At 52.2% G+C, this 27820-nt stretch overlaps 1 protein-coding gene across 2 annotated transcripts in view; it reads left to right on the forward strand.

Annotated features, from left to right (window-relative positions):
* Positions 1–27820, forward strand: part of PREX1 (phosphatidylinositol-3,4,5-trisphosphate dependent Rac exchange factor 1) — a 204883-nt gene that overhangs the window by 166364 nt on the left and 10699 nt on the right. For both annotated transcript variants that reach the window (XM_030825397.1, XM_030825398.1), the window contains 17 exons: positions 2717–2859; positions 4519–4611; positions 5561–5709; positions 7384–7469; positions 9283–9419; positions 10077–10197; positions 11210–11397; positions 11738–11899; positions 12575–12785; positions 13208–13484; positions 16756–16962; positions 18328–18416; positions 20337–20419; positions 20567–20657; positions 22873–23001; positions 24989–25030; positions 26045–26265. In XM_030825397.1, coding sequence (XP_030681257.1) covers positions 2717–2859; positions 4519–4611; positions 5561–5709; positions 7384–7469; positions 9283–9419; positions 10077–10197; positions 11210–11397; positions 11738–11899; positions 12575–12785; positions 13208–13484; positions 16756–16962; positions 18328–18416; positions 20337–20419; positions 20567–20657; positions 22873–23001; positions 24989–25030; positions 26045–26265 — 2429 coding nt within the window. The remainder of the gene's footprint in view (positions 1–2716; positions 2860–4518; positions 4612–5560; positions 5710–7383; positions 7470–9282; positions 9420–10076; positions 10198–11209; positions 11398–11737; positions 11900–12574; positions 12786–13207; positions 13485–16755; positions 16963–18327; positions 18417–20336; positions 20420–20566; positions 20658–22872; positions 23002–24988; positions 25031–26044; positions 26266–27820) is intronic.

Raw genomic sequence — 27820 nt, forward strand, 5'->3', positions numbered from 1 at the left:
CGTGACCCTGCTTCTCTGTTCCCTGCCACGAACTCAAAAATAGGCTAAAACAGGAAAGGGCCAATTCCAGGGTTGTGGCTGCAGCAAAATACAGGGTGAGGTGCACGATAGGCGATGGGGAGGGGCCTCTGGCACCTTTTGAGGCACCTCGAACTGGGGCCGAACTGAGCCTACAGACACTAAGGTATTCCCACCTTAGGGCTGGCCTGGGGTCCAGCCCTCTTGCTTTAGGCACATATGGGGAAACTGAGGCTTGCCATTTAATCCCCACAGCCACCCCAGCATGTTGGTCCTGTTATTATTCTTGTAGACGAGGAAACTGAGTCTCGGAGAGGCTAAAGGGCATGAAGACAGGAAGGGGCTGAGCAGGGATTTGAACCCAGATCTGAGAGTATCCTATAAAGCCGGACCAGCAGCCTCGAGGGAAAGGTATTGAGGTCGGTAGCTCGCTTGGCTGAGCTCGTGGACTTGAGGGATTCCACACTGTTTTCCACAAATATTTTGGCCAATATGCAATATTGCAATTCTTCCTCCCACTCCTGGAATCTTCTAACTTAATGTTTATAGTGGAGTCGAAGCCAGCGGCCCCCTGGGGCCTGGCTCCCCAGCTCTGGGGAAGGTGGCAATTTGTGTGTCTGTTTTCTCAAAAAGGTAATGGGGTGGCCTGAGAAAGGGGCTGAAAACAGGTAGAGTTCCAGGTGGAATGTCCTGGAAAACTAAGGAGAAAGAAAGAAACGCCCCCGGCTGCTTTCCACTGAGTCACCACATTCAGAAAAAGCCTCTGTCTTCAGGGACAAGGGGGATGTCTCATGGCTAAGGCAGCTGGTTTCCCTTGTTTCAGGCACCCACTGGCCTCCGACAGCTGCCTTTACCTCTCCGAGCCTTGATTTCCACCTTTGTGCACTGTTTATACTCAGCCCTGCCTCATCTAACAGGCCTACTTGGGCAGTGTGGGGAGAGGAGGAGAGGAAGGAGGCTCGCTGAGGGCCCTTCTGCTGCCTGCTGCCTGCTGGCTCTGTGACCTAGGGGCCTGAGTCTTAGTCTCCCCATCTATGAAAGGGGCATAGCAAATCCTTATCCAAGGAGTGGATGAACTTAGCATGCCTCCCCAGTGTGCCTGACACTGGGAGGTGCCCAGTTAAGTTGTAAGTTACAGGGATCAGATCACCAATTGGTTGATACTGGTTATTTTTATTCATTTTCCTGGCTTGTCCTAGAAAGGGGTCAGTGTGTGTGTGTGTGTGTGTGTGTGTGTGTGTGTGTGTGTGTATACACACACACATTATATATATTATATATATTATATACATACTATAAATTTTATGTGTATATATATATATTTTTTGAGATGGAGTTTTGCACTTGTTGCTCATGGTGGAGTGCAATGGCGTGATCTCAGCTCACTGCAACCTCCACCTCCGGGGTTCAAGCAATTCTCCTGCCTCAGCCTCGTGAGTAGCTGGGATTACAGGCATGCGCCACCATGCCCAGCTAATTTTGTATTTTTAGTAGAGACAGGGTTTCTCCATGTTGTCTCAGGGTGGTCTGGGACTCCTAACCTTGGGTAATCTGCCTGCCTCAACCTCTCAAAGTGCTGGGATTACAGGCGGAGCCACCGCCCCTGGCCAGGGTCAGTATATTTTTTTTTGTAAAGGGCCACTTAGTAACAATTTAGGCTTTGTGGGCTATACAGCTTCTGTCACAGTATCCAACTTTGTCCTTGTGGCTCAAAAGCAGCTGCAGATAATACAAGTACAAATACAAATGGCTGTAGCTGTGTGCCAATAAAACTTTATTCATAAGATCAGGTAGTGGAGCAGATTTGGCCTCCGGGGACTGAGTTTGCCAACTTTTGATCTAAAGTGTCTCAGCATCATTTCATTCTGAGAGGTCTGAGCGCCTTTTCACAAATTGCTGCTCATTGGAGTTTGCTTATGTTAATTGACTGTTCATATCCTTTGCCCATTTGTCTGTGAGCTTCTGAGCTTTTTCTAGTTGATTTGTTAGAGGTTTTCATATTCTAGATATTTATTCCTGTTGGTTTTGGACACTATAGTTATCTTCACATCTGCCACCTACATATGGAGTTGTTATCAAATGGAGGTCCTTAATTTTAGTCTAGTACAAGAGGGTCTTATACACAGACTCCTTTTCTTCTGTAGGACAAAGATGTCATCCTATATTTAGTTTTGTTAGCTTTGGTTTTACTGTTTATACGTAGGTCTTTAATCCATTAGTTTATTGTTGTATATGGTGTGAGGTAGGGATTCAATTTCCCCCCAACCCCGGCCCCCGGACAAGTCAGTTTTCCATGCACCATCTGCAGAATACTCTGTGATCATATATCATCATCATAGACTAAGTTCTTGCAAACACTTACTCCTCTTATGTGATTTCTATTCCCTTCTGCTGGTTATTGATCTGTTTCTACTGCATTTCCACACTGTGTGTATTACTATGGCTTTGTAACATATTAATGTCTTTTTATAGCAGGTGAGGCAAGTTCAGACTTTTCAAGAGAAGTCAGAAAGCCAGATCGCTTTGTGAAATATCCTAATATGTTAGTGTTGGCATATGATTCCATTTTAATAGAATAGTGTTTGCCAAACCAAACATGTCCATGGCCTAGTTCCAGCCTGTGCCTGCCAGTTGGCAAACATGGCTGAAACTTTCCCATGTGAATCTGACCACTGAGTGCACATCTGTGGATCTGCAGTGCTGGAGAAGAGCGAGTTCCGGGATGAGTCCCAGTACTTCCGCTTTCATGCTGATGAGGAGATGGAGGGGACCAGCAGCAAGAACAAACAGCTTCGCAACGACTTCAAGCTGGTGGAGAACATTCTGGCCAAGCGCCTGCTGGTAGGAGCACAGCTGAGCTGCTGTCCCTTCCTTGCCAGAGCCCCCTACAGGCATGGGAGCTGGGCGACCTTCCGGCTATTCACAGAGAAGGGGGCTCAGCTTGGAGTACCAGAATAGGTGGATTCTAGGTGGTAGGGGGCAACTCTGCCAAGAGGTCAGGTTGCATCACTGGCTGAGACTACCCTCCTAACAAAAGAGATTGGGCTTGCAGGTCTCCCTTTCTGTTCTCTTGCCTCTCCTGTCCCCTCCCCGTACACTGTATAGAGAGGTTGGCCTCCTGAAGCAACTCATCCTGCATATCCCACAGCAGCCCCCATCTTAACGCGTGGCCTGCAGCAGGCAGTCAAGACAGAGGCTCAGAGGTTAGGTTTCTGGTCACTGCCAGGGTTGAAGCTGAATCCTGACTCATATGAAGACGGCTCCATTAACTTCTCTCCCGTAGTACTGCAGGGACTGCTGTTCCCTCTGATTTCACTCCTCTCACTGTAAAGTCCCCCAGTGCTTCCCGTCACACTTAGGATAAAATTAAACCTCTCAGTCCCCTCCCCTCCCCTTCCCTCTTTCCCTCCCTTCCTCCTTCCTTCCTCTCCTTTCTTTTCTCTTTTCTTTTCTTTTCTTCTTTCTCTCTCTCTCATGCCTGCCCTTCCTTCCTTTTCTTTCTCCCCTCCCCTTTCTTTCTTCCCTCCCCTCCCCTCCATTCCCCTCTCTCCCCTCCCTTCCCCTTTCTCCCCTCCCCTCTCTCCTCTCTCCTCTCCTCCGCCTCCTCAGTGTCTAGAACAACAGGCCTGCACCACCACACCCAGCTAATTTTTGTATTTTTTATAAAGACAGGGTTTTGCTATGTTGCCCAGGCTGGTCTTGAACTCCTGGGATCAAGCGATCAACCTGTCTCGGCCTCCCAAAGTGCTGGGATTACAAGTGTGAGCCATTGCGCCTGACCTTCTGATCTCTTTTCTTATCCTCCAGTGCCTTGGGGTCTCCCTCAGGACCTTTGTACGTGCTGTGCCTGCTGCCTGGAGCATGTTCCTCCACTCTTTATGAAGTTTTGTTTTTCATTTTGTTCAGGCCTCAGCTCCGATAGCACCTTCTCTGCCCCCTTGCCGTGCCCTATCCCATTAAGTGCTTTAATTCCAACTATGTACACTCCCTGCGTCACATCCTGTATTTCTTTGTTTATTCATTTATAGTCGGCCTCCCGCACTAAGCAGGGCTGGGCTTGTTTGTCTTGTTCTAGATGGTGTCTCCAGCCCCCATGAGAACTGCCCGGCCCGTGTGATGGGCAGCATCTCAGTCAATGTCTGTTGACCAAATGAGTGCCTTTCCCTGTATGCCCCGCACTGGGGAACCCCCAGACCTGTTTCTAGCATGCCTGCCATCCTGCCCTGGGGTGGGACCGCTCCTCCCTAAACTCCCTGACTCCACGTTCTTGGTGGCTGGACACCTTTGGATCCGTGTGATTGGTTAAGCCAGTGGCAGGCACAGAGTGAGCACCGGCTCTGTGCCAGGTGCTGTTTGCGTTTTGCTCTGTCTCGCCGGCCTGGATCCGGCCACTTCCCTACTAGACCTGGGATGAGGTCATGGTCCTGTGGGGGCTGTGATGGGACTGGCCGCAGGCCCACCTCACTCCCTGACTGGGTTCTTTCTGCCCTGGGCCCCTAGATCCTGCCCCAGGAGGAGGACTATGGCTTCGACATTGAGGAGAAGAACAAGGCTGTGGTGGTGAAGTCCGTTCAGAGGGGCTCGCTGGCCGAGGTGAGGCCCTCGGGGGAGCTGGCAGGGACTGTGTGCAGGTGGCAGAGCGGGGTGTATCTCTTCACCCTCCTTGAGGCAGCCCAGCCCAGGAGATTCTGGAATGATCGCTGACTCCTCTTCTTTCATTGCCCACGTGGAGAAACTGAGTCCAGGACCCACTGTCCTCAGTGGCTGCAGGAGCTGGGAGTGAGTGCAGAGTCCCGGGGCTCTGCTCCTGGTGTGTTCCACCACTCCCTCTGCTGGACACTGTGGGGGGAGGTACAGGAAAAAAAGCAGGTGTCTCAGTTTTCTGCAACCAGTTACAGTGACTTGAATAAGATAAGCTCATTGCTGTCTGATGCAAAGCCTACAGGAGGATAGGTTAGGAGAGTGAGGGTGTGGCTGGCCGAGGATTCAGCCCTGGGGCCTTCTGGCTTCTCCTGGGGCATGTGGAGGTGGGTGGGGGAGATGAACCTGCTGTGCTGGCTGGAGCCTGGCTTGCCCTTGTGGCAATTAGGAATGCTTTGGGCTGCAAGTAGCCACATACCCATGGCCGGAGCGGCTAGGTTGACCTTGCCAGTGTTGTGAGCGATTGGAAGGAGGCAGTTGTGAATCTTGGTGCAGGTCAGCAGGTCTTCATCTTTCTTGGCCAGGCCCCCACAGACACAAGGTGGCCACCCCGGTGTGACCCTCATGTCCCTACACAACAGGGTCAGGCCCCAGCAGAGTCTCCCCTCAGGAGGAATACCTTTCCCAGCTGCCCTCCCATGAGCTTCCCTTTGTGTCTCATGAGGCAGAACCAGGTCCCTTGTGCCCCTCAACTGCTTACCACAGACAGCACACAGTCACCCAGTCCTGCCGGGTCCCTTGGGCCAGCACCCTTCTGCCGAACGCATTTGAGCTTCCTTGGTGAGGAGGGAAGGAGCTTAGTAACCAGTGTGCACGTCTGTCCCCTGCTGCCCCTGCCCAGATGGCCGGCCTGCAGGTGGGGAGGAAGATCTACTCCATCAATGAGGACCTGGTGTTCCTGCGGCCCTTTTCGGAGGTGGAGTCCATCCTCAACCAGTCCTTCTGCTCCCGCCGCCCTCTGCGCCTCCTGGTGGCCACCAAGGCCAAAGAGTGAGTGTCCCAGGGCAGGGTGTCCTGCAGCCCTGCCTCTCAGGCTGAGTGGTGGCTGAGGGCTGGGGCGGCATGAACTGTCCTGGTCTCCCATGGCTGGGACCCATTGCTGGAGGCACATGACACGAGCTGGACCTTCATTCATTCGGCAGATGTTTACAGAGTGCCACTCTGTGCTTGGTGGCAGTTTGGGCTCTGGGAATCCACCCACGTGGGGACGCATCCTGTTCCTACCATTCATAGATCTCAGATCTAGTTGCGGGAGGGAGCAGGAGACAGACGATGTGCAGATACAGAAGTAAGACACACACTGAGCCTGTGCTGGTGAGCGTGGCACAGACAAGTTTCTATAAACCCGGGAAAGGGGCCAGAGTGTGCAGAGGGATGGCTGTCAGGGAGATGTCACTGTGAGTCGGGGTGAAGACCCGAAGCAGATGAGGGGGGAGTCAAGGGGATTTCTGGAGGAAGAGGGCTCCAGGCAGGGGAAGCAGCCAGGGCAAAGGCCCTGAAGTGGGACCGTGTCTGGTGCATTGGAAGAGCAGATGGAAGCTGATGGGGCTGGAGCAGTGAGTGAGAGGGAGGGCTGGGTAGTGAGGTCTGTGGGGTAACGGGTTCCAGGCCCTGGAGGCCCCTGGCAGGGACCCATGGGGAGCCACTGGAAGCTTCTGATCGAAGTCCTGTGGCTGCAAGTGGAGCTCAGATTGTCAGGGGCAAAGGTGGCACTGGCGGGGAGCTGAGGAGGTGGTGGCTCAGCAGAGTGCAAGAGCAGGGGTGGGAGGAGCAGACCCATGCTAGGGGTAGGTACCAGGAAGAAAAGCATTTTCTCTTTGAAAAATTATGCATCTGATTTTTCACTTTTCCCTTTTATTTAACACAGATCTTCTCTTGACAGGAGGGGTGGAAAGTTTTAAATATGATTATTTCAGTAAAAAGGCGAGCTGACTTAGGGAAAATGTGGTTGATCGATGGGTTGGTATGTGGAAGTGGCAGAAAGCACCAAGGTGGAATGTGTCTGCTGAAAGCTGTGGAAACACCTGGGTTTGGGAGCAGGCTCCCAGCTCGGCTTTATCTGCAGGGGGGAATGGGAGGGACGATTGTGCAGCACAGGGTTGGAGACATGGCCTAGACGGGGATGTGGGCAGGGTACTGACGCTCCAGGAGCAGTGACACCCACTGCCCTCCTTGGCAGGTGCTGCCTCTCTGCTTTGGGGATCGACCCACAGAATGCCCCAGACCTGCCTTCCTAGGGGACTTGTGTGGGTGTTTTTCTAGGGTCAGCACCGAGATGTACCACCAGGTCACTTCACACCCTCCCACCTGTGATTGTTAAACTATTGACTGGTTGGAGTGCTGGTCTCACCTCCAAGGGCCTTAGGACAGGAGAACGATGGAGAAGGTGTGGGAGGGTGGTCTGGAATTTCTGTGTGAGGACAGAAGCTCCAAGGGCAGGCCAGTGGGTTGTGCTTAATCAAAGATCCTGGTGGCATGGGCTCTGCCTGATTGTCGTTTCTCTCTGTATTTGGGAGCTGGAAAGCCTGGTGTTGCTACTACCATTTTGGGCTGAATTTTCCCAGTGTTTCCAAGGCAGAAATTCTCTGGGTAGTCCCTGGGGTTATTGGGAGCGATGCTGGTTTTCCTCATGGCCTTTTCCCCTGCCTCTTCTACCTGGTGCAGGGTCATCAAAATCCCTGACCAGCCGGACACACTGTGCTTCCAGATTCGTGGAGCTGCCCCGCCGTACGTCTATGCTGTGGGGAGAGGTGAGTGGGAGCCTTGGGAGAGAGGGGAAAGGTGCAGAAGATGGTCGGTCTGTCTGTGTGGCAGGAGTTCAGAGCCTTCTGAACTCTAGGCTTCTGCCAGACAATGTACTGTCAGCACTTATTTTCTTTGCCTGATGCCAAGACTTGCAAACACAAATGCCTGTTGCGGTCAGGCAGGCTACAGGTGGGTAGCGATCCCAGTGGCAGACAGTGGGGAGTGGTGAGGACTATGGCAAGGTGAAAAAATACATGTTCACTCTGGAAGGAGCAGTGGCTCTTCAGCTGGAGCTCCTTATTGCCAGACAGGAATGTGGGTCCACTCTCACCAGTCTTGATTTTCTAAGAGAAGCCACAAATGCAAATTTGGGGGCTCTGCCGCAATACTTCTGTGGCCGGATCAAGCCGAAAGGCCACAAGTTCAAGACCTCTGCTTTCTGCATTGCCTATTCCTTGTGTGTTATTAAAGGTGTCACTGTGTCTTGGAGATGGAACCAAGTAGGTCTATGATACTGGGCCCCCAAACTTTTTTTGCATCTAAGTGCCCCCCTTTTGCCCCCCTTTTTAAAGTTTAAACATAAATTTTTCACTTGTGTGGTTGTAGTTGTGCGTTTACTAGGTAATCATTAAGACAATGCATACCATGACAGAAGTCTACTGAGAATTTGATAATATTTTAAAGTAGGTTTTCATTTTGTCCTTAATGCAGTGATTCTCACCTTGGGGCAACTTAGCCTCCTCTCCAGAGGACATCGGCCCCGTCCGGAGACATTTTTGTTTGTCATAACTGGGGAGGGGGTGTTTCTGGCAGTTAGTGGGTAGACCAGGGATCCTGCTAAACATGTCACAGTGCACAGGACAGCCCCAGAGAATCACACAGAATTATCTGGCCCAAAATGTCAGTAGTACCTTGGTGAGAAATCCTGCCTCAGAACATTGCAGAGATACTGATAATAGGTAGTAATAGGTGTTCATAGGCGAAGAAGGCAAAAAGAATAAAACAACTGCTATTTCTTGAGCACTTACTGAGTGCCAGGCATGATGCTAAATGCTGCACATGTATTAGCTCATCGGATCTCCCCGGGACCCTCAGGGTAGGGATTATGAGCGTTCCCATTTCACAGATGAGGAAGCCAAGCTCCAGAGAGTGAAGGGACTTGCTGAAGGTTCCAGGGTTGGTCTATGGCAGAGCCAGGGTTTGAAGCCGTGCAAGTCCCCAGGGGCTGTACTTGGCACCACCACACCATTCAGGCCTGGTATTGCCTTATGTCTGGGCAAAGCTTGGCGTTTGTTTGCATTTCCAGACCTTTCACATGAACTACAAAAAAACCCTGGGTTCAAGACCTATGGTTTGGGGATTGTGGAATAGCTGAAAAACCTTGCCCTTGGAGTCTCATAGGCCTGGTTTGAATCCTGGCTTCTGGCCATTCGACCTAGAGAGCATGGCTTTGCCTCTCTGAGCTGGTCACCCTTTCTGCCAAATGGGGCCGATCGTAGCCCAGTAGCACAAGGCGGCTGCAGGACTTTAAAGGAGACGAGGTTCTAGAGTGAAACGGGCCTGAATTGGATCCCGTTTGCCTTGCTGCATGACCTTGGGCCAGCTACTACTTCTCTGAACCTCAGTTTCTTCTTCTGCAAAATGGGAACATCAATCCATTCTTTGCACTGGAGTGACAGGGTGGCTCTGGGGTGGGAGGGCTGGAGATGGAGTCCTTGTGCGTGTCTGGGGTTGCGATGGTGGGTGGTGGGGGACAGTGTTCAGCGGGCTGCTTGTACTTGCCTGGCATCCAGCCTCATGTGCTCCTGTTTCCCTTAGGCTCTGAGGCCATGGCTGCAGGGCTCTGTGCTGGTCAGTGCATTCTGAAGGTCAGTGGCAGCAACGTGATGAACGACGGTGCCCCTGAGGTCCTGGAGCACTTCCAGGCATTCCGGAGTCGGCGTGAAGAGGCCCTGGTAAGTCGACCAGGAACCGGGGCCATCAAAGAAGTCCTGCTGAGTGGGAGCGGGTGGCTGAGGGCTGTCTTCTCTTTGGAGAAAAGCCTGCATGTGCCACTGGTTGTGAGTAGGGTGGAGCTGCTGACCCAACAAGAGGGAGCTGGGCCTGAGCTTTGTGCTCCCGCTGCGTCCTTAAACCAGAGGAGCTGAACCATGATACCCGGGGGTCTCGGTTTTCACAGCTGTGAAATGGGTGTGACCAGACCCTCTCTCCTCACCACATAGGCATGTTGGGCAGATAGTCAGGGGGGTTGTGAAAGTGGATACTCCATTTGGTTGGGGGCCAGGGTTCTGGTGGAGGGCGAGATTCCCTCATTGATTCATTCACTGGTTCACTCAGTGTGTGTGTGTTGAGCACTTGCTGTGCACCAGGCACGTTTGTAGACCCTGGGGACACAGGAGAGACAACGTGTCTGCACCCATGGCCCTGCCTGACGTTTTCACATCCCCTGGCTTCTGTATGGAGCATAGACTGTGCACGGTGAGGGCTGAGTGTGACTGGTGGTCAGTGAGTTTCCAGAGCTCTGGAACTCAGGAGCAGTTTGCACCTTGGCCCTGTCCCCTCCTCCCTACCTGCCGGCACCATGGCTGTCCCCTTACTCTGGCTTCTGGCAGGGCCTGTACCAGTGGATCTACCACACCCATGAGGATGCCCAGGAAGCACGAGCCAGTCAGGAGGCCTCCACTGAGGACCCCAGTGGCGAGCAGGCCCAGGAGGAAGACCAGGCTGATTCAGGTAATAGACGGGGCATGGTATGACAGGAGCTTCCAGAGGGACTGAGACTCCAGAGGGGCTGGGTCCTCTCCTGTGTCCCCTCACCTCCCCTCCTCCCAGCCAGTCTACCTCCATGCCAGCAGGTTTGTTTTTTTTTTTTTCCTTTTTGGAGACAGGGTCTGGCTCTGTCACCCAGGCTGGAGTATAGTGTTGTGACCACAGCTCACTGCAGCCCCAACCTCCCTGGTTCAAGTGATCCACCTCAGCCTCCGGAGTAGCTAGGATCACAGGCGTGCACCACCACACCTGGCTAATTTTTTAAATTTTAGAATTTTTTTTAGAGATGAGGTCTCCTTATGTTGCCCAGGCTGGTCTCTTAACTCCTGGGCTGAAGCAATCTTCCTGCCTCGACCTCGCAGAGTGCTGGGATTACAGATGTGTGCCACTGTGCACGGCCGCGATGCCTGCAGTGTTATGTCAGTTTCTGATGGCTGCTATAAAAAAGTGCCCCAAACGCAGCAGCTTAAAACAACACACAGTTACTACTTACAGTTTTGGAGGTCAGAAGTCCGAGTCCCACTGGGCTGAAATCAGTGTCCGCAGGCCTGTGGTCCTCCTTGGGGCTCTCGGGGAGAATCTATTTCCTTGCCCGTTTCAGCTGCCTGGTCCAAGCTACTATCATTTCTTACCAGGACGGTGGCAGTAGCCTGCTCATGGCTCTCCCTGTTCTGCCTCCCTCTCCTGCTGGGGGCTATTCCCCCAGATGAGAAGAGAACCTTCCGATGGCTCCCTCCATCCTCAGGGCCAGGCCTTGGATGGCTTGTGTGATCTTGTCCAGACTGGCTCTCCAACACCTTCCATCACTTCCCCATTTGCCTCTCTGCTCTGGCTACTCTGGCTGAATGTACTCCTGCTCTGGGGCCTTTGCACTTGCTTTTCCTACTGCCTGGAAGACTTCCTCCATAATCCTCCTCGCCTCGCCTTGCTCCCTACCTCTGATCTCTGCTCAGATGTCACCTCTTTTGGTTTCCAGCCTTCCCGCTGCTGTCCCTGGGTCCCCGGCTGAGCCTGTGTGAGGACAGCCCCATGGTCACCCTGACTGTGGACAATGTGCACCTGGAACATGGCGTGGTGTATGAGTATGTGAGCACAGCAGGCGTCAGGTGCCATGTGCTGGAGAAGATCGTGGAGCCCCGCGGCTGCTTCGGCCTCACCGCCAAGGTCTCCTTGGGCACTGCCTGGCCCTGCCCTACCCTGGGGGATTGAAGCCAGTTTCTCTTATCAAAGGTTGGGAAAAGGAGTTGGGTGGGACACTTGAATCCCATTTCCTCAGGCTCAGCCTGGAGCCCTGAATTCTGGTCCTTGTCCCACCACTAGGTAGCGTGGGACTGTGGAGAGTGGCTTGTCCCTTTAGCCTCAGTTTACTCCCGTGCAATATGAGCCAGCAACACACCTGACTTCCCGGGGGGTATTACGAGTAGTACAGGAGTCACTATGGGTGAACCGCTTAAAATCTTCCTGGCACACAGGGAGCGCTCAGTAGCTGTTGACATTTCTGCAGATCCTTGAGGCCTTTGCTGCTGATGACAGCGTCTTCGTGGAGAACTGCGGGCGGCTCATGGCCCTGAGCAACGCCATCGTGACCATGTCCCACTTTGAGTTCCGCAACATCTGCGACACCAAGCTGGAGAGCATCGGCCAGAGGATTGCCTGCTACCAGGAGGTGCCTGCCTGCTCCCTCCGGGGTCTCTGCCACGGGTCCCAGACATAGCATCTCAGCCTGGGATATTTGGGTTGTAAATGACAAAGCCCAACCCAACTCAGCTGAAACAAACAGGAGAATGTATGGTGTGTATTACTGAAAAGGATGGAGATGAACTTACCACATCATAGCAGTGTGGCCTCTCTGCATCTCCTGGCTTCGTTTTCCTTTGTGTTGGGTTCACTCTCAGGCAGGCCCTTCTCATGTGGTGGGGACACGTTGGCCCTTGAAAGCTCTAGCCTCAGCAAGCCCAGGAGAAAATTAACTCCAAGGGAGTTCTTGTTGGCTTGGCTTACGTCACTTGCCTCACCCGGTTCCAGTCGCCATAGGGATGGAGAGGCACGTTGACCCTGAGCCTCATGAACTGAGGGTGTGGCAGAGACAATGCCTCAAGGATGGCTCAGGGGCAGCCAAAATGGAGCCATGCATAGGGTGGGCACCCTGAGGCCTTGGGTTCCTCCAGGCCTTCCCTGCAGTCCGGAGCCGTGAAACACAGTCCAGGGGTTCCCCTTCTCATTTGGAGCTACTGGCATTTTGTCCAACTTTAGGGTATCTGGCCTAGTGGGTACTGGGTATGGGCCAATATTTCTAGACCCTGCCCTGTGACTCACGACCTTATGGTCTCCACTTTCTCAGTTTGCAGCCCAGCTGAAGAGCAGGGTCAGCCCACCCTTCAAACAAGCCACCCTGGAGCCCCACCCGCTGTGTGGCCTGGACTTCTGCCCCACCAATTGCCACATCAACCTCATGGAAGTGTCCTACCCCAAGACCACCCCCTCAGTGGGCAGGTCCTTCAGCATCCGCTTTGGACGCAAACCCTCCCTCATCGGCCTTGACCCGGAGCAAGGTACCTGCGTGTGTCTATTAGAAACTGTGTTCAGATGTTGCATTCCAGATACTTAAACCGAAACTTGTCTGAAGGTCAGCCGTCCAGGGCTGGAATGGCGGCTTCATGGTCATCAGGGATGACCTTCTCTCTTTGTGGGGCAGCATCTCCAGATGTGGCTTAATGCCTTGTGGATGATGATGTCTGCTGGGGTACCAGCCATCATGTCTGCATTGCAGGCAGGAAAAGATCACAGTAGTTAAAAGCATATTAGCACCAGACTGGAACAGTTTTCTTGAAGTAACCTAATGGATTAAGAGTATTTAAAAGGGACATTTTTCTCCTTCATTGGGATCCTTGAAATGGGTTTGTATTGTTCCGGCCAAAGTCCCCGTGGATGCTGGGGGCTGTTGTCCAGTGAGCTCTCCCTTCTTCCACTGCAGGCCACCTGAACCCCATGTCCTACACCCAGCACTGCATCACCACCATGGCTGCCCCCTCCTGGAAGTGCTTGCCTGCTGCAGAGGGTGATCCCCAAGGCCAGGGTCTCCATGATGGCAGCTTCGGGCCGGCCAGTGGGACCCTTGGTCAGGAAGACCGGGGCCTGAGCTTCCTGCTCAAGCAGGAGGACCGTGAGATCCAGGATGCCTACCTGCAGCTCTTCACCAAGCTGGATGTGGCTCTGAAGGAGATGAAGCAATATGTCACCCAGATCAACAGGTGAGCGCTGGCCGGGGGTGTCCGGAGTGAGCAGGGGCAGGTGTTCTCAATCCTGGCCTTATTGACATCGTGGGTAGCATCATTCTTTGTAGTGGGGGGGCTGTCCTGGACATTATAGGCTATTTAGCAGTATCTTTTTCGTCTATCCACTAGCTGCCAGTAGCACCCCCTCACCTGATTGTGACAACCAAAAATGTCTTCAGACATTGCTAAATATCCCCTGTGGGGAAAATCATCCCTGACTGAGAACCACTGGTCTAATGAAATATTGTGGATATAGCAGCACTCATCAGTGAGGCTAAAACTATCTGCTGAAAGATTCCGGAGAGAGCTTTATAATTTTAACATCACAGAAAGTGAGGCAGCTGGCAAGCTCTCCTTCTGCTGTAACACAACAGGACATACACGCAGCCCCGCCCACGAGGCCCTTGCTAGCACATATGGAGCTGTCGTCTCACAAAGGCACGAGGTCTCCCTACTCAGCTCTAGGATGTGGGCAAGAGGGTGGTTCAGTGGCACCTTGGGGGGGCATCCGGCCAAATCCGGAGGGTGGGTGATTCTATGTGGCAAATGACCTGGTTTCTTCAACGAATGATGGGGAAGCAGGTGTGGGGAAGAGGAACTGTTGGAGATTTTAAAGAGACTCAAGAGACGGACCTGCCAGATGCAGCCTCTGAACGTGCTTAGCAGGTTTCTAGCATGTCCATGTGGGGAGGCATTTTGAGATAATCAGGGATGTTTGTCCACAGACTGGGTGCTCGATGGTATTGAGGACTCCTTCGTTCTGTTGGACATAGTCGAGCAGTGTGGTCCTGTGTAAAGCAGTGTCTCTCATTCTTGACACTGGTGACCTTTGGGGCTGGATTATTCCTTGTTGGGGAGCTGTCCTGGGCATTGGAGGATGTTCAGCAGCATCTGGGGTCTCTACCTACGAGATGCTGGTAGCAAAATCCCTCTTCAGTTGAGACAAGTAGCAGTGTCTTTGGACATAGCTAAAGGTTTCCTAGGGGGCAAAATTGTCCCCAGTTGAGAACCACATGTTTAAAAGAAAGTCTGTATATATTAGAGACACCTGTGGAAGTAGGTATGGGGGAATTACATGCTATCTTGGACTTGTTTTAAATACTCCAATGGGCTGGGTACGGTGGCTCATGCCTGTAATTTCAGCACTTTGGGAGGCCGAGTTGGAAGGATTGCTTGAGCCCAGGACTTTGAGACCAGCCTGGGCAACGTAGTGAAACCTTATCTCTCTCTAAAAAAAAAAAAATCCTAAAATTAGCCAGGCGTGGTGGCATACACCTGCTGTCCCAGCTCCTCAGGGTGCTGAGGCAGGATGACTTGAGCCCAGGAGATCGAGGCTGCAGTGAGCCATGATTGCACCACTGCACTTCAGCTTGGGTGAAAGAGCGAGACCCTGTCTCAAAACAAAACAAAACAAAACAAAACAAAATGCTCCAGGGAAATAAAAAGGAATGGGGATAATGGAGGAAACAAGGTGGACCCTGAGTGGCTGTTGTTGAAACTGCCTGTTGGATACCTTGGTTCATCGTATTCTCTCTACTTTTGTGTATGATGGAAATATTCCATGATAAGGGAAAAAAAGAATGTAGACTCTAGAGCCAGGAGGCCTGGGTTCAAATCCTGGCCCTGCTACTTATCCACTGTGCAAACTTAGGCAAGTCACTTAACCACTCTGAGCCTTGGTTTCCTCGTTTGTCAAATGGGGCTAATCATGCTACTGACTGTGGAGATGTGGTGGGATTGCATCTAGCTGGGGCTTATTCATCACTGCTCACTCAGAAGGCATGAGACACTGTTCTTTTTGTTTTTTGAGATGTTGTCTCGCTGTGTCACCAGGCTGCAGTGCAGTGGTGCGATCTCTGCTTACTGCAACCTCTGCCTCCTGGGTTCAAGCAATTCTCTTGCCTCAGCCTCCCAAGTAGCTGGGACTATAGGCATACACCACCACCCCCAGCTAATTTTTGTATTTTTAGTAGAGATGGGGTTTCACCATGTTGGCCAGGATGGTCTTGATCTCTTGATCTCGTGATCCACCCGCCCCAGCCTCCCAAAGTGCTGGGGTTACAGATATGAGCCACTACGCCCAGCAGAGAGACTGTTCTGAGCACTTTATCCAACTGTCACCAGGCTAGAGTGTGATGATGTGATCATAGCTCGCTACAGCCTCGAACTCCTGGGCTCAAGTGATCCTCCGGCCTCAGCCTCCCAAGTGACTAGGACTACGGGCACATGCCACCATGCCTGGCTAATTTTGTATTTGTTACAGAGATGCGGTCTCACGGCTGGTCTTGAAGTCTTGAGCTAAAGAGATCCTCCTGCCTCAGCCTCCCAAAGTGTTGGGATTACAGGCGTGAGCCACTGGGCCTAGCCTGTTTACACATTTTAACTCCCTTAATTGTCACAGAAGCCTAAGATATAGATACTGATATGATCTCATTTTACATATGAGGAAACTGAGTCTCCAAGAGTTTAAATAATTAGCTTGAAGAATGGCAATACTGGGATTTGAATCTGGGGTTTAGCTAGCTTCAAAACCTGTGCTCTTAACCATCACACCCTGCAGTGGGGGTGGATGAGCCTAGGGGACCAGTCTAGACTTCAGCCTGTTGTTTTCTTTTTCTTTTCTTTTTTTTTTTTTTTTGAGATGGGTTCTCGCTCTGTGCAGTGGTGCGATCTTGGCTCACTGCAACCTCCGCCTCCCAGGTTCAAGCGATTCTCATACCTCAGCCTCCTGAGTAGCTGGGATTACAGGCACCCATCACCACACCCAGCCAATTTTTGTTTGTTAGTAGAGACAGGGTTTCGCCATGTTGGCCAGGCTGTTCTCAAACTCTTGACCTCAGGTGATCAGCCCACCTTGGCCTCCCAAAGTACCGGGATTACAGGCGTGAGCCACTGCGCCCAGCTGGTTATTTTCATTTTTAAACAAGGTGTCATTGGAACACAGCCACGCCCATTTGTTTCCACACTGTCCAGATCTTTCCCACTGCAACAGCAGGTTGAGTGGTTGTCATTGAGACCCTACAGCCTATTGAGGTGGAAAGATTTGCTCTCAGGATCTTTACAGGAAAGGCTTCTTGGCTCACCTTCTGGTAGAGCCTTGTGTAGCTTGGCCATGAAAGAACTTGCGAGTCTCCCACCCCCAACAGGAGGGCCAGTGCTCACACCTGCAGCTGCCGGTGGGATTTTCAGGGAAGGGACACAAAGGGCCAGGCCTGTATCTTTGACTTCAAGGTCTTTGCTCCTGTAGGCTGCTGTCCACCATCACAGAGCCCACCTCGGGTGGGCCCTGCGACGCGTCCTTGGCTGAGGAGGTCTCCTCCCTGCCGCTGGTCAGTGAAGAGAGCGAGATGGACAGGAGTGACCATGGGGGCATCAAGAAGGTGTGCTTCAAGGTGGCCGAGGAGGACCAGGAGGACTCAGGCCACGACACCATGAGTTACCGCGACTCCTACAGGTGGGTGTTGCCGTCAGGGGGCTGAGGTTAGATGAGGATGGCCCTGGACAGGTGAGGCCATGGACCCGGTGGCAACGTCAGAATCAGTGGACACTTCTCAGGGTGCAGTGGGCTCAGGGTGCTGTTGCTGATAGCATGGTTCTGGGGGATTATCTGAGCCCCCTGAGCCCGGAAAACCCACTTAGGCTCCCCAGTCGCAAAGCTGACATTTTAGGGTCAACCCCACGTAGACCCATCTGTTCTGCCCCAGTGTCACCCCACACATGCTGACACGATGTTGTCAGGCACAAGGGCAAGATTCTGTGGTGTGTTTGAAAACTCAGTGTAAGACATATGGTTTCTGAAACAAGAACTATTTATGTTTATTTGGTCCAAGGAGAAAGAGCACAGTTTTTTCCCCTCCTAACCTGAGAAGATCTAAATTTTCTACTGGTTAATTATAACAAGATCAGTGAGGTCCTAACTAGTGGGTTAAATAGACTAAAACTCAGTTTCCTGTAATAAGCCATATAATGGGTAAGTTTAATTCCTTGCTACAGATAAACCAGCACTGTGGTCCCAGTGAAAAGTGACATCACATTTGCCCACGGTGGTTACAGTGGAATCTTAGAAGGGTGCTTCAGCTGTTTGTGGGCAAAAATCAGAACTGATACAGTTTGAGAAGACAGACCTTCCCCCCAGTCCTCCCAGCGTGAATGTTCTTCCAGTCATCAAGGGATCTGCCTGATCCCCCGTTTCCTGCTCGCCTGGCGTCTGTAGAAGGAGACGCTCTGGCTGCTGCGGCACTTTGTGCCCTCAGAGCCTCATGTCCATAGTCTCAGATCTTGCCCTCTCTCTGGGATTTCATTCTTACATTTTTGAGTCCTCCAGTTTTTCCTTTAATTTTCAAAAAGGTGAAGGAAAAAATGTCAGGATCGTGGGTTTTGATCTCCTGCACCTTCTGAGTTCCTGGGCCATAGGGAATCCAATCCAGTCTCTGTCTTCATGAGGTTTCCAGCCAGGCTGGGAGCTGCGGAGATGGAAGACAGAGCCGTGTGGAATGGGCAGGTATCTCAGGGCAAGGCTGTCCCCTGGGGACACTGGACAGAGTGACACCTGCGTGAAAATGATTCACCGTCTTCCTCCTATTTCTGTGTTTCTGTGCTAGAGCCTAGAAACGTTTCCCAGCCCTCAGGTATGGAAAACCCACCAGGCCGGCCTTCCCTGCCTTTGGGACCCGGGACTGGTGTTCGGTGCCCTCTCTGGGCTGCACACCCACCCGAGGGCCCAGGGGTTTGTCTACACTGTAGAAAGTGGGTTTCGGGTGCCAGGACCAGATGGCCTGAGCTCAGGGTGACTCAGCCCCTTCTCTGGGCCCCTTTGCAGTGAGTGTAACAGCAATCGGGACTCGGTCCTGTCCTACACCAGCGTGAGAAGTAACAGCTCCTACCTGGGCAGCGACGAGATGGGGTCTGGTGAGTGGAGCGGCAGCGGCCCGTGCTCAGGGAGAGAGGCTCCTCCCCATGAGATTTAGTTTTAGTTTATTTTATTATACTTTCCCCTGCATTATATTGTTTTGTATTTTATTGCATGGTCCTGTACTTGATTTCCTTCCATTCACTCATTCAACAAGTATTTCTTGAGCCCATATTATGTGCTGGGCACTGGGAATGCGGCAGTGAATGAAACAAACATCTGAGCCCTCTTGGAGCTGATGTTCTCCGTGAATGTCATGGAGATGGAGCAAATGGAAGCATGCACGGTGCAATTCTGTGTGCTTCATGTATGATGAGTGTTGTGATGAGTGTGCTGACAACTAAACAGGGTGACCTCATGGTTTCTGTAAGAATGATATGTGTGCAAACCAAAAATCCAAACGACACAGAGCAGTTCAAAGAAGTACCTAGGGCCGGGCTTGGTGGCTCACACCTGTAATCCCAGCACTTTGGGAGGCCAAGGCAAGTGGATCACTTGAGGTCAGGAGTTTGAGACCAGTCTGGCCAACATGGTAAAACCCCGTCTCTACTAAAAATACAAAAAATTAGCTGGGTGTGTGGTGCACACACCTGTAATCCCAGCTACCTGGGAGCCTGAGGCAGGAGAATCGCTTGAACTTGCGAGTGGGAGGTTGCAGTGGGCTCAGATCATGCCACTGCACTCCAGCCTGGGTGACAGAATGAGACTCCATCTCAAGAAACAAGCAAACAAACAAACAACAAAAAGAAGTCCATAAAAATGAATGAGAGTCTCATCATCTCCCCCAGAATGACCCTCGCCAGCATTTGGAGCTCATTGATGGGGCTTGTGAATGCATGGATGGGCAGGTGGGTGGATGGATGGATAGACAGACATAGACAATGTTTTATAAATTAGATCATACTTGACTTACAACTTTTTTTTTTTTTTACTTTTTTTTTTGAGACAGAGTCTCGCTCCGTTGCCAGGCTGGGGTGCAGTGGCACGATCTCAGCTCACTGCAACCTCCACCTCCCGGGTTCAAGCGATTCTCCTGCCTCAGGCTCCTGAGTAGCTGGGATTACAGGCACCCGCCACCACGTTCAGATAATTTTTGTATTTTTAGTAGAGATGAGGTTTCACCATGTTGGCCAGGATGGTCTTGATCTCTTGACCTCGTAATCCGCCTGCCCCGGCCTCCCAAATTGCTGGGATTAGAGGCGTTACTGAAAGCCTGAAATTGTTTTTTATTTTAGTCTTGTTTACTTCAGACTTTAAAGCAGTTCATTTTGCAAGTGGGTTGTGTATCCACACGGTGCATAATTCAAAAGGCCCTAGAGGGTGCGTGGTGACGTCTCCCCCCCACCCTTGGTTCTCAGGCTGTCACTGCTGTTCCCACTGTCACTACAGTCTTGTGTGTCTTTTCAGAGATAGTCTTTGCATAACAATTTAATTTTAATTATACTTCAATTAACAGAAGAAAAAGAAGCTCAAGTAAAATGGAAGAAATTGCTGAACCTTAGATACATATTTCATCACATAGGACAGTCAACTGCACAAACTGTCCTCAGGTGGCCCTAGGAAGGAGTTGGGTGTGACAGCTGATGTAACTGAACAAACTGGGCGAGGAATCGGGAGACATGGCATCCAGTTCCTTCTCTCTGTTCCTCAGTCCCTCATTTGCAGAATGGAAACAGTAGCAGTGCTTTACAATCTTGTCACGCGTTAGTGCCTGTTGTCCTTTTTGCAGATGAAGAAACTGAGGCTCAGAGAGGTCAGGCGATTTGCCCTGTGGCTCACAGCCAGGACCCGGTCTTTAGACTCCAGATCGCCTGTGGATTTGGAGTTCTGTAGCTGTATCCCCCTCTTAGGAAAGTGCTGGGGGATGGTGTGAGGTGGGGCAGGAATGACTGATGGCTGCTGCTTCTACCTCCTGCCAGGAGATGAGCTGCCCTGTGACATGCGGATCCCATCTGACAAGCAGGACAAGCTTCATGGCTGCCTGGAGCACCTCTTTAACCAGGTAGGACCTTTGCCCCACTCCTGGCGCAACTTTGGGTTCCTCCTGTCACACCTGGGGAGGCCCATGACCCGGGGGCTGTGGGTCCCAGGTGTCTGCAGTGTGTAGGGCCACGGGGCCCAAACCAACCCCAGGCTTCTTGCCACCCAGGTGGACTCCATCAATGCTCTCCTCAAGGGGCCAGTCATGAGCCGGGCTTTCGAAGAGACCAAGCATTTCCCCATGAACCACAGCTTACAAGGTGAGGGGATAGCCAGCGTCCAAGGTGACAGCCTGCGATGGGGAAGGGTGTTAGACAGGGCGGCATACCCGGGCTGATGCTCAGCTCTGCCCCTCTACTGCTGAACAACTGTGGGATCATCAGGACAGCGATTTTAGCCCATGGGCCACATCCAGCCCATGGCCTGTTTTTGTAGACTCTGAGCCAATAATCGTTCTTTTTCTCTTTTTCTTTTGGTTTTCTTTCTTTCTCTCTCTCTCTTTCTTTCTTTCTTTCTTTCCTTTTTTCTCTTTCTTTCTCTCTCTTTCTTTCTCTCTTTCTTTCTTTCTCTCTCTCTCTCTCTCTCTCTCTCTTTCGTTTTTTGGAGAAAGAGTCTCAGTCTGTCACTCAGGCTGGAGTGCAGTGGTGTGATCACAGCTCACTGCAGCCTTGACCTCCCAGGCTCAAGTTATCCTCACAACTCAGCCTCTGAAGTGGCTGGGACTACAGGTGCACGCCACTTCTCCTGGCTAATTTTTGATTTTTTTTTTTTTTTTGTAGAGACATGATTTTGCCAGGTAGCCAAGGTTGCTTTTGAACTCCTGGGCTCAAACGATCCTCCTGCCTTGGCCTCCCAAAGTGCTGGGATTCCAGGCGTGAGCCACTGTACTCAGCCTTCCTTCATGTCTTTTAAACTATACTCATTTTTTTCTTATTTATTGACATCACTTTTTAAAAAGCATCACTCTTTAAAAAATTTAATTTTGAAAGGAGCTTATTGAACTCTGTATATACGAAAAGCCAGTATAATATGCCAAACATTTATGATAAACCATAATGATAAATTAAATGCAAACAACAGCAACAAAATATCATTATACTGCAGTTAGGCACTGTTGCCTGCCAAGGGCTCTTTGTTCTTCATTTAAGAGAGGGATTTGTGAATTAAAGAAGTGTTAAGGGCTTACCAACACCAAATTCAGACTTTCTTCTTGAAATGATTGAGAGAAAAGGCATTGAAATTTCTTATGTTCTCCTACCTACCTTTCCTCCCATTTACCCACCTACCCACCCTGCTCATCCACCCAACCTACTATCCATCCATCCACCCATATACCCTCCCACCATCTATCCATTCATCCACCCATCCATCCATCCACTCATCCATTTATCATCTAGCTATCCATCCATCCATTCACCCATCCACCCATTGATCCATCCATCCATCCACCCATCCACCCAACTACCCACTCACCATCTATCCATCCATCCACCCACCCAACCACCCATCCATCCACCCACCTACCCATCCATCCATCCATCTGCTTGTCTGTCCATCCATCCATCCTTCCCTTCTTCCATCTATGTGCCCAACTCTTTCACCCTTCTACCCATCCATCCATCCACCTGTCCATTCATGCTTCTGTACATCCAGTAAATAATTTCCCAGAACCAGCCTATGCCAGGCCTTGTACTGGGCACTGGAGACCCTGAGATGAATCTGATACTGCCTTGACCTCAAGGAGCTCCCAGTGAGATTGTAGGAGATAGAAATGCAGATGGGCAGTTGTCACCAAGAGAGGGTGGGAAGTGATGGGGACCTGGGGCTCCCCAGCTCAGCTGCACATCCTGCTGTCTCAGGATCAGCTTTCAGGGATGGACCTCAGAAAGCAGAAACAGCAAACCCACAAATATCTCAGAAACTGGCACCTTGCAGGAGGAAAGAGGCCTTTGTCTTTTGCAGGGGCCTTTGTCTTCCTGGCCTCTGAATGGTGGGGCCAGAGGCAAGTCCCAGCGCTATCACCACCCAGTTGTGTGACTTAAGGCATGTGTGTGGGCTTCCTCCTCTGTGTAGGGAAAGGGTTAGAACTCATGTGCCATCCCAATTGGTTGTGGCTATGAGGAGATAGTTCCTGAGAATCCTTCTGTGACTACAACACCCAGGCTTAGACTAAAGGAAAGCTACGATTGATTTGTGAGGTCTGCACTGGATTGGCTGTAGCTGTAGGGAGTCCTGGTCTCAGTGCAGCAGGAAGGAGTGCTGAGATTGATGAGTGATATCTGCCATGGGTGTGGTGCCATGAAATAGTAGCACACTTACCCTCTGTGGACCAGATAATGCCCAGGAGTCCTGCCAGCTCCCTTGATCTAGGATTATGAGCTCTGGGATATGTGATGGGACATAGGCCTTTGTGCCACCGTTCCCCAAAGCTACCTCCGTCCCTTCCCTGGCCCTCATGCCACTTTCCTGCCCCAGAGTTTAAACAGAAAGAAGAGTGTACAATCCGTGGCCGGAGCCTGATCCAGATCAGCATCCAGGAGGACCCCTGGAACCTCCCCAACTCCATCAAGACCCTGGTGGACAACATTCAGAGACACGTGGAAGGTCAGTGGCAGGGAGGGTGCATCATGGTGGGGAGGGGGCCGTGGCCTTTGGTGTGGAAAATGAGAGAATCAGCAATGGATCCAGTTCTGTGACCCCTGTTTCTCCATGCCCAGGGAGAGGACAAGAGAAGTGATGCCCTCTCTCAGCTGAGTGTCCTGCCCTGGGCAGGACGTGACTTGAGCCCAGGAGTTTGAGACCTGGGCAGCATAGTGAGACCCTGTCTCTATCAAAACAAAAATCAGAAATAAAACAAAAGAAAACAAAGCCCTGACTTTGGAGGTTGAAAAGGCTGAACCTGTTCTTTTGCAGCTTCCAAAACATTGGATGTGTGAGTTCCTGTTATTATCAGGGTATGGGGGACACAGGCTGGCAGCCCACTGACCAGATTCGGGCCCACAGATAGGTTCCGATGCTGCAGCAGCAAAAACTGTGACTCTGCTGCCAGCTTGACAGAGGTTCTCATATAAAAACTGGGATTTCTGGCTGCTTTTGAACAATGAGAAGATCTGGTGACTCCAGGCCCAGTCTCCCATCCTCCCTTGGTGCAGAGGAGTGGTGGCCACTCTGTGTACGTGGGGCCGAGGTGCTTTCCAATTCACCCCAGTCTCTGCCGCTCCCTGTGGCTTGGTGTCTGCTCCACGCATCTTACGTCACATGCCTGGCCCTTGCCGGCATTTGCGTCTGAGACTCCTGGGTTAGAAGAATCCGGATGGGGGAGATGTTTGACCAGGACAGTGGGAGATTAGAGGACTCTGGGCTGTTCCCTTGGGGAACGGCAGCCTCTGAGTTGGAGTCTCTGCTGCTTCTGATCTGTCCTGTTCTCCAAAAGTGTAACTGGTGAAGAGTGTCAACTCTGGGTCCAGACCACCAGGGCTTGAATCCCAGCTCACCCACTTACTGGCTGTGTGATCATGGCGAGTTCCTTGACACCTCTGGCCTTAGTTTCTTCCTGTGTCAAATGAGCCCATAGTGCCACCTTCTTCTCGTGTGGTCTGGAGGATTAAATGAGTCAGCATAGGTCATGCGCTCAGTGCCCTGGCTGCCTGGCGTGATGAGTCCTGGCCTGGCTGCCTGGCGTGGTGAGTCCTGCCCTGGCTGCCGGGCGTGGTGAGTCCTGACAAGCGCACACCTCTGTATCTGCTCTCGTTCTTACCCTGCCCAGCCCTGAGTCCTGCAGTCCTTCCTGGGGAAGAAGGCACCCAATAAACCAAATCCAAAGCCCTTCCACATCTTTCTAAGTGCTTTCTGGGCCGAGAAGCATCTTTTTGAAGGAAAGAGAACAGGATGTTCGGCCTGGAAGAAATGAGCTTTTTTTGCAGGACAAGGCGTGTGTAGGGCCGTGCCCATGTAGGATGAGAATATGTGTGTGAGGCTGTTAGGAGTGTGTGTCTGTGTCTTATGTGTGCACTCGTGTCTGTTGTGTGTCTCTGTGGATGCATGTGTACCTGTGTGTGTACATATGTATGTGAGTCTGCATATGAGTGCACGTGTGTGGTGTGCACTTGTGTGTCTGCTGTGTGCGTGTGTGGGCGCATGTGTACCTGCATGTGTACATATGTGAGTCTACATATGAGTATATGTACGTCTCTGTGTGTGGCATGCACTTGGGTGTCTGTTGATGTGTGAGTGTGTGTGTGTATGGATACGTGTGTACCTAGGTTGTACGTGTGAGTGTGTGACCATACTTATGTGAACAAGGTGTGGGGCAGGGGCTGTGGCCCAGGGATTAAAGGGGCTGGTTCTGTCTGTGTCCGAAGCTTCCATGTACAGATGGGGCCCACGGTTGGGGTTCCACTGCCTGAGGTCGGGGGTTCCTGGAGTTCACCTAACAATCAATAGAACCTCCTTGAGCACAGCCTTGGGTGCCAGGGCTTTGCTGTGAAGGGTCAGAGCACCTTGGGAGGTGCCATGGGGAGGGGCCCGGTTCTGCCCTCACCTCTTGCTGCCCCCTCCCAGCCCATCCCCCTTTCTCTCTCCCTTCTTCCAGATGGGAAGAACCAGCTGCTCCTGGCCTTGCTGAAGTGCACAGGTGAGGGCTTTAAAGGTGTGTGGGGGGCACATACCCGGCCTCTTCCGCCACCCAAGGCCAACCATCCACACCCTCAGGGCCTGGACCAGGGGAGGCAACGCTTTGGCCTGGAGCCCCTCCAAGAGCTACTTGAAACTTGCTTCTTCCTTGTATGTCCAAGGGACAAGTCTTAGGGCACTGGAGCCAGGAGCCCTGTCCTGTGCCACTGCCCAGGCCTGGGTGGATGTTGACGGGGCCCCGGGATAGAGGACGATGTTAGGGGACCCTGTGCGGGTAGAGCCTTCAGGCCCAGCCTGGGGGCTTCCACCCAGCAGAGAGTGGGGAAGAGGAAGGCGGGGAGGTAGCGGGAGAATCTTGGAGACCTTCTCTACCCCTCCCTTCTTTCCAGAAATTGTCAGCCAAGGGGGTGCTACTGCAGGATCTGGGTCAAATTTGGTCACTAAAAACTCGCTGGCCAGAAGCCGGCCACTGGAAATAATTCCTTCCGGAAGACTGGGACCCTGAGAGAGCAATAGCTTGAAACTGGCCTGTTCTTCAGACCGTGCCAATGTCAAGGACAGGGCCAAGGGCAGAGGTGGGGGAAGGAAGAAAGCATAGTTCTCCAAAGTAGAGACAATGCCAAACTGCATTTCTGAACACGTGCAGCTTGGCAGAAGAGCTTAGCACCATTGGCATTCTACTGGCCAAGGCCAAGAAATCCCGTAATGAGAGGAGACATGGCTGAGGGTGAGGGTCTTGCGAAACCCTTAGGAAAATCACAAGGTGTTTGTTTGGTTTTCAAAGCAGGCAGATGAGTCACTGAGAGAACAGTTTTGGCAAATGGGCTTTGCTTTTAGTAGAATTGATTTTTGTGGAATTGGCTTTTGGTGGCTGGGATGTCCACCAAAAAGTAATTTCTGGCCTAATGTTAGCCCTTTCCTGGGGGTTCCATGAGGGGTCCAGGGCTTTGGGGTGTGGGCCTCCTGGTGGCGCAGGAGCACCCCTCCAGCAAGGCCCCTTGCCGTCTGCCCCCAGACACCGAGCTGCAGCTGCGCAGAGACGCGATCTTCTGCCAGGCCCTGGTGGCTGCCGTGTGCACCTTCTCCGAGCAGCTGCTGGCGGCCCTGGGCTACCGCTACAACAACAATGGCGAGTACGAGGAGAGCAGCCGCGACGCCAGCCGCAAGTGGCTGGAGCAGGTGGCGGCCACGGGCGTCCTGCTGCACTGCCAGTCCCTGCTCTCACCAGCCACAGTGGTGAGTGAGTGGGGCGGGAGGGCGCCCCTGCTGGCCCACCTACTGGTGCCCGCCCAGGCCGGGTCGAGGGAGCCCTTGCCCACTCACTCAGGCTCCCCCGGGCCTTGTCATTCCTGCAGCAGGATTTGTTGAGCACCTGTGTGCTGTTTTATGGGCACTGAAGGTCCAGCAGTGAACAAAACAGAGTCCCTGTACCCAGGGATCTTCTTTCCCAGTGGGAGGGAGGGAGGCACACAGAGATAATAGAATCCATGCTACAGACCAGTGGCTCTCAGCCCAGGGCAGTTTCCCCACTAGGGGACACTTGGCAATGTCTGGAGACATTTCTGGTTGTGACAACTGAGGGCCTGAGGTGGGAGTGGGGTGGTGGAAGCCAGGGTTGCTGCTGGATATCCGGCCAGGGCCCTAGAGTCACCAGTGCCTCTGAGGTTGGCTCCTGGAGCCCCTGCTGCTGGCTGGTGGGGAGGCCTGGCCTTGGAGCGCCCTCTGCTGTCTGCTGCTGCACAAGGCGCCTGCGTGGCACGAGATTGGCTGTCACTTGATTCCCAGAATGCACAACCTGGGGCCCAGGGATGAAGCAGGGAATATTCAGCCCTCCCCTTCCTCTTCTCACATGGGGATGCTGGGCCCAGTTCCTTCATTTTCCAAACACCACGATGTGCCAGGCCCTGAGCTGGGAGCTGGGGGCCTGAAGCTGACTTCCTAGTTGGGGGAAGCAGCTTGAGAAGAAAGGACAGAGGAGGGAAGGAAGGTGGGGAGAAGGGAATCTCTGCAGGAAGCTTGGCGGGTGCTGCAGCTTCTCTGTCAGAGACGGGCTGTGTGAGGCGGTGACGCTTGAGCTGAGACCCCAGCCAGCCAGGCAGACAGTGGAGGAAGAGTGTGCGGGGTAGAGGGACCAGCATGTACAAAGGCCCCGAAGAGCGGCCGGTGTGGCCAGAGGGGAACCGCAGGGGCTGGGGAGATGTGGGGACCTGATCTGTAGGGCCTGAGACTTTAATCTGGAAGCAGCGGAGGGTTCAGAGGCTTGGAGCTGAGTGAGTGATATAATTTGGGTTAAGTTTTCAAAACGTGACTTGTAGGATGTATTGTTTGGGGGCAGAGAGTGGCAGAAGGGAAACCTGGTGTCACCGTGGCGAGAGACGGTGGACCCTTGAACCTGGGTGGTGGCCGGGAAGCCGGAGGGAGGTGGGTGGGTCTGGAGGATGTTTTAGTGTCACCCCATCAGACTTGGTGATGGACCAGGCCCAGGGTGAGCGGGAGAGAAACTGAGAAGTCAAAGATTTGGATCTTGGATGACCGAGTGAATGCTGGTGCTATTTGCTGACATGGGACCGACTGGGGGAGGTTGAGGAAGGAATTGGGGACTTTTATTTGAGTGTGTTAGGTTCGAAAAGGTTAAGTTAGAAGCCTGGTTGGTGGTCCAGGCAAGAGAGGCAGTGACTTTACTAGGATCACTCAGTGAATTAAGGCAGAGATGGGTTCTATGACCCTTGAAAGTGCAGGACAAGCCACAGAGCACACCATGATTTCACATCCACTCTGGAGAGTCACCCTC

The sequence above is a fragment of the Nomascus leucogenys genome, chromosome 13 (genome assembly GCF_006542625.1).
Source record: "Nomascus leucogenys isolate Asia chromosome 13, Asia_NLE_v1, whole genome shotgun sequence".
NCBI classification, from domain to species: domain Eukaryota; kingdom Metazoa; phylum Chordata; class Mammalia; order Primates; family Hylobatidae; genus Nomascus; species Nomascus leucogenys.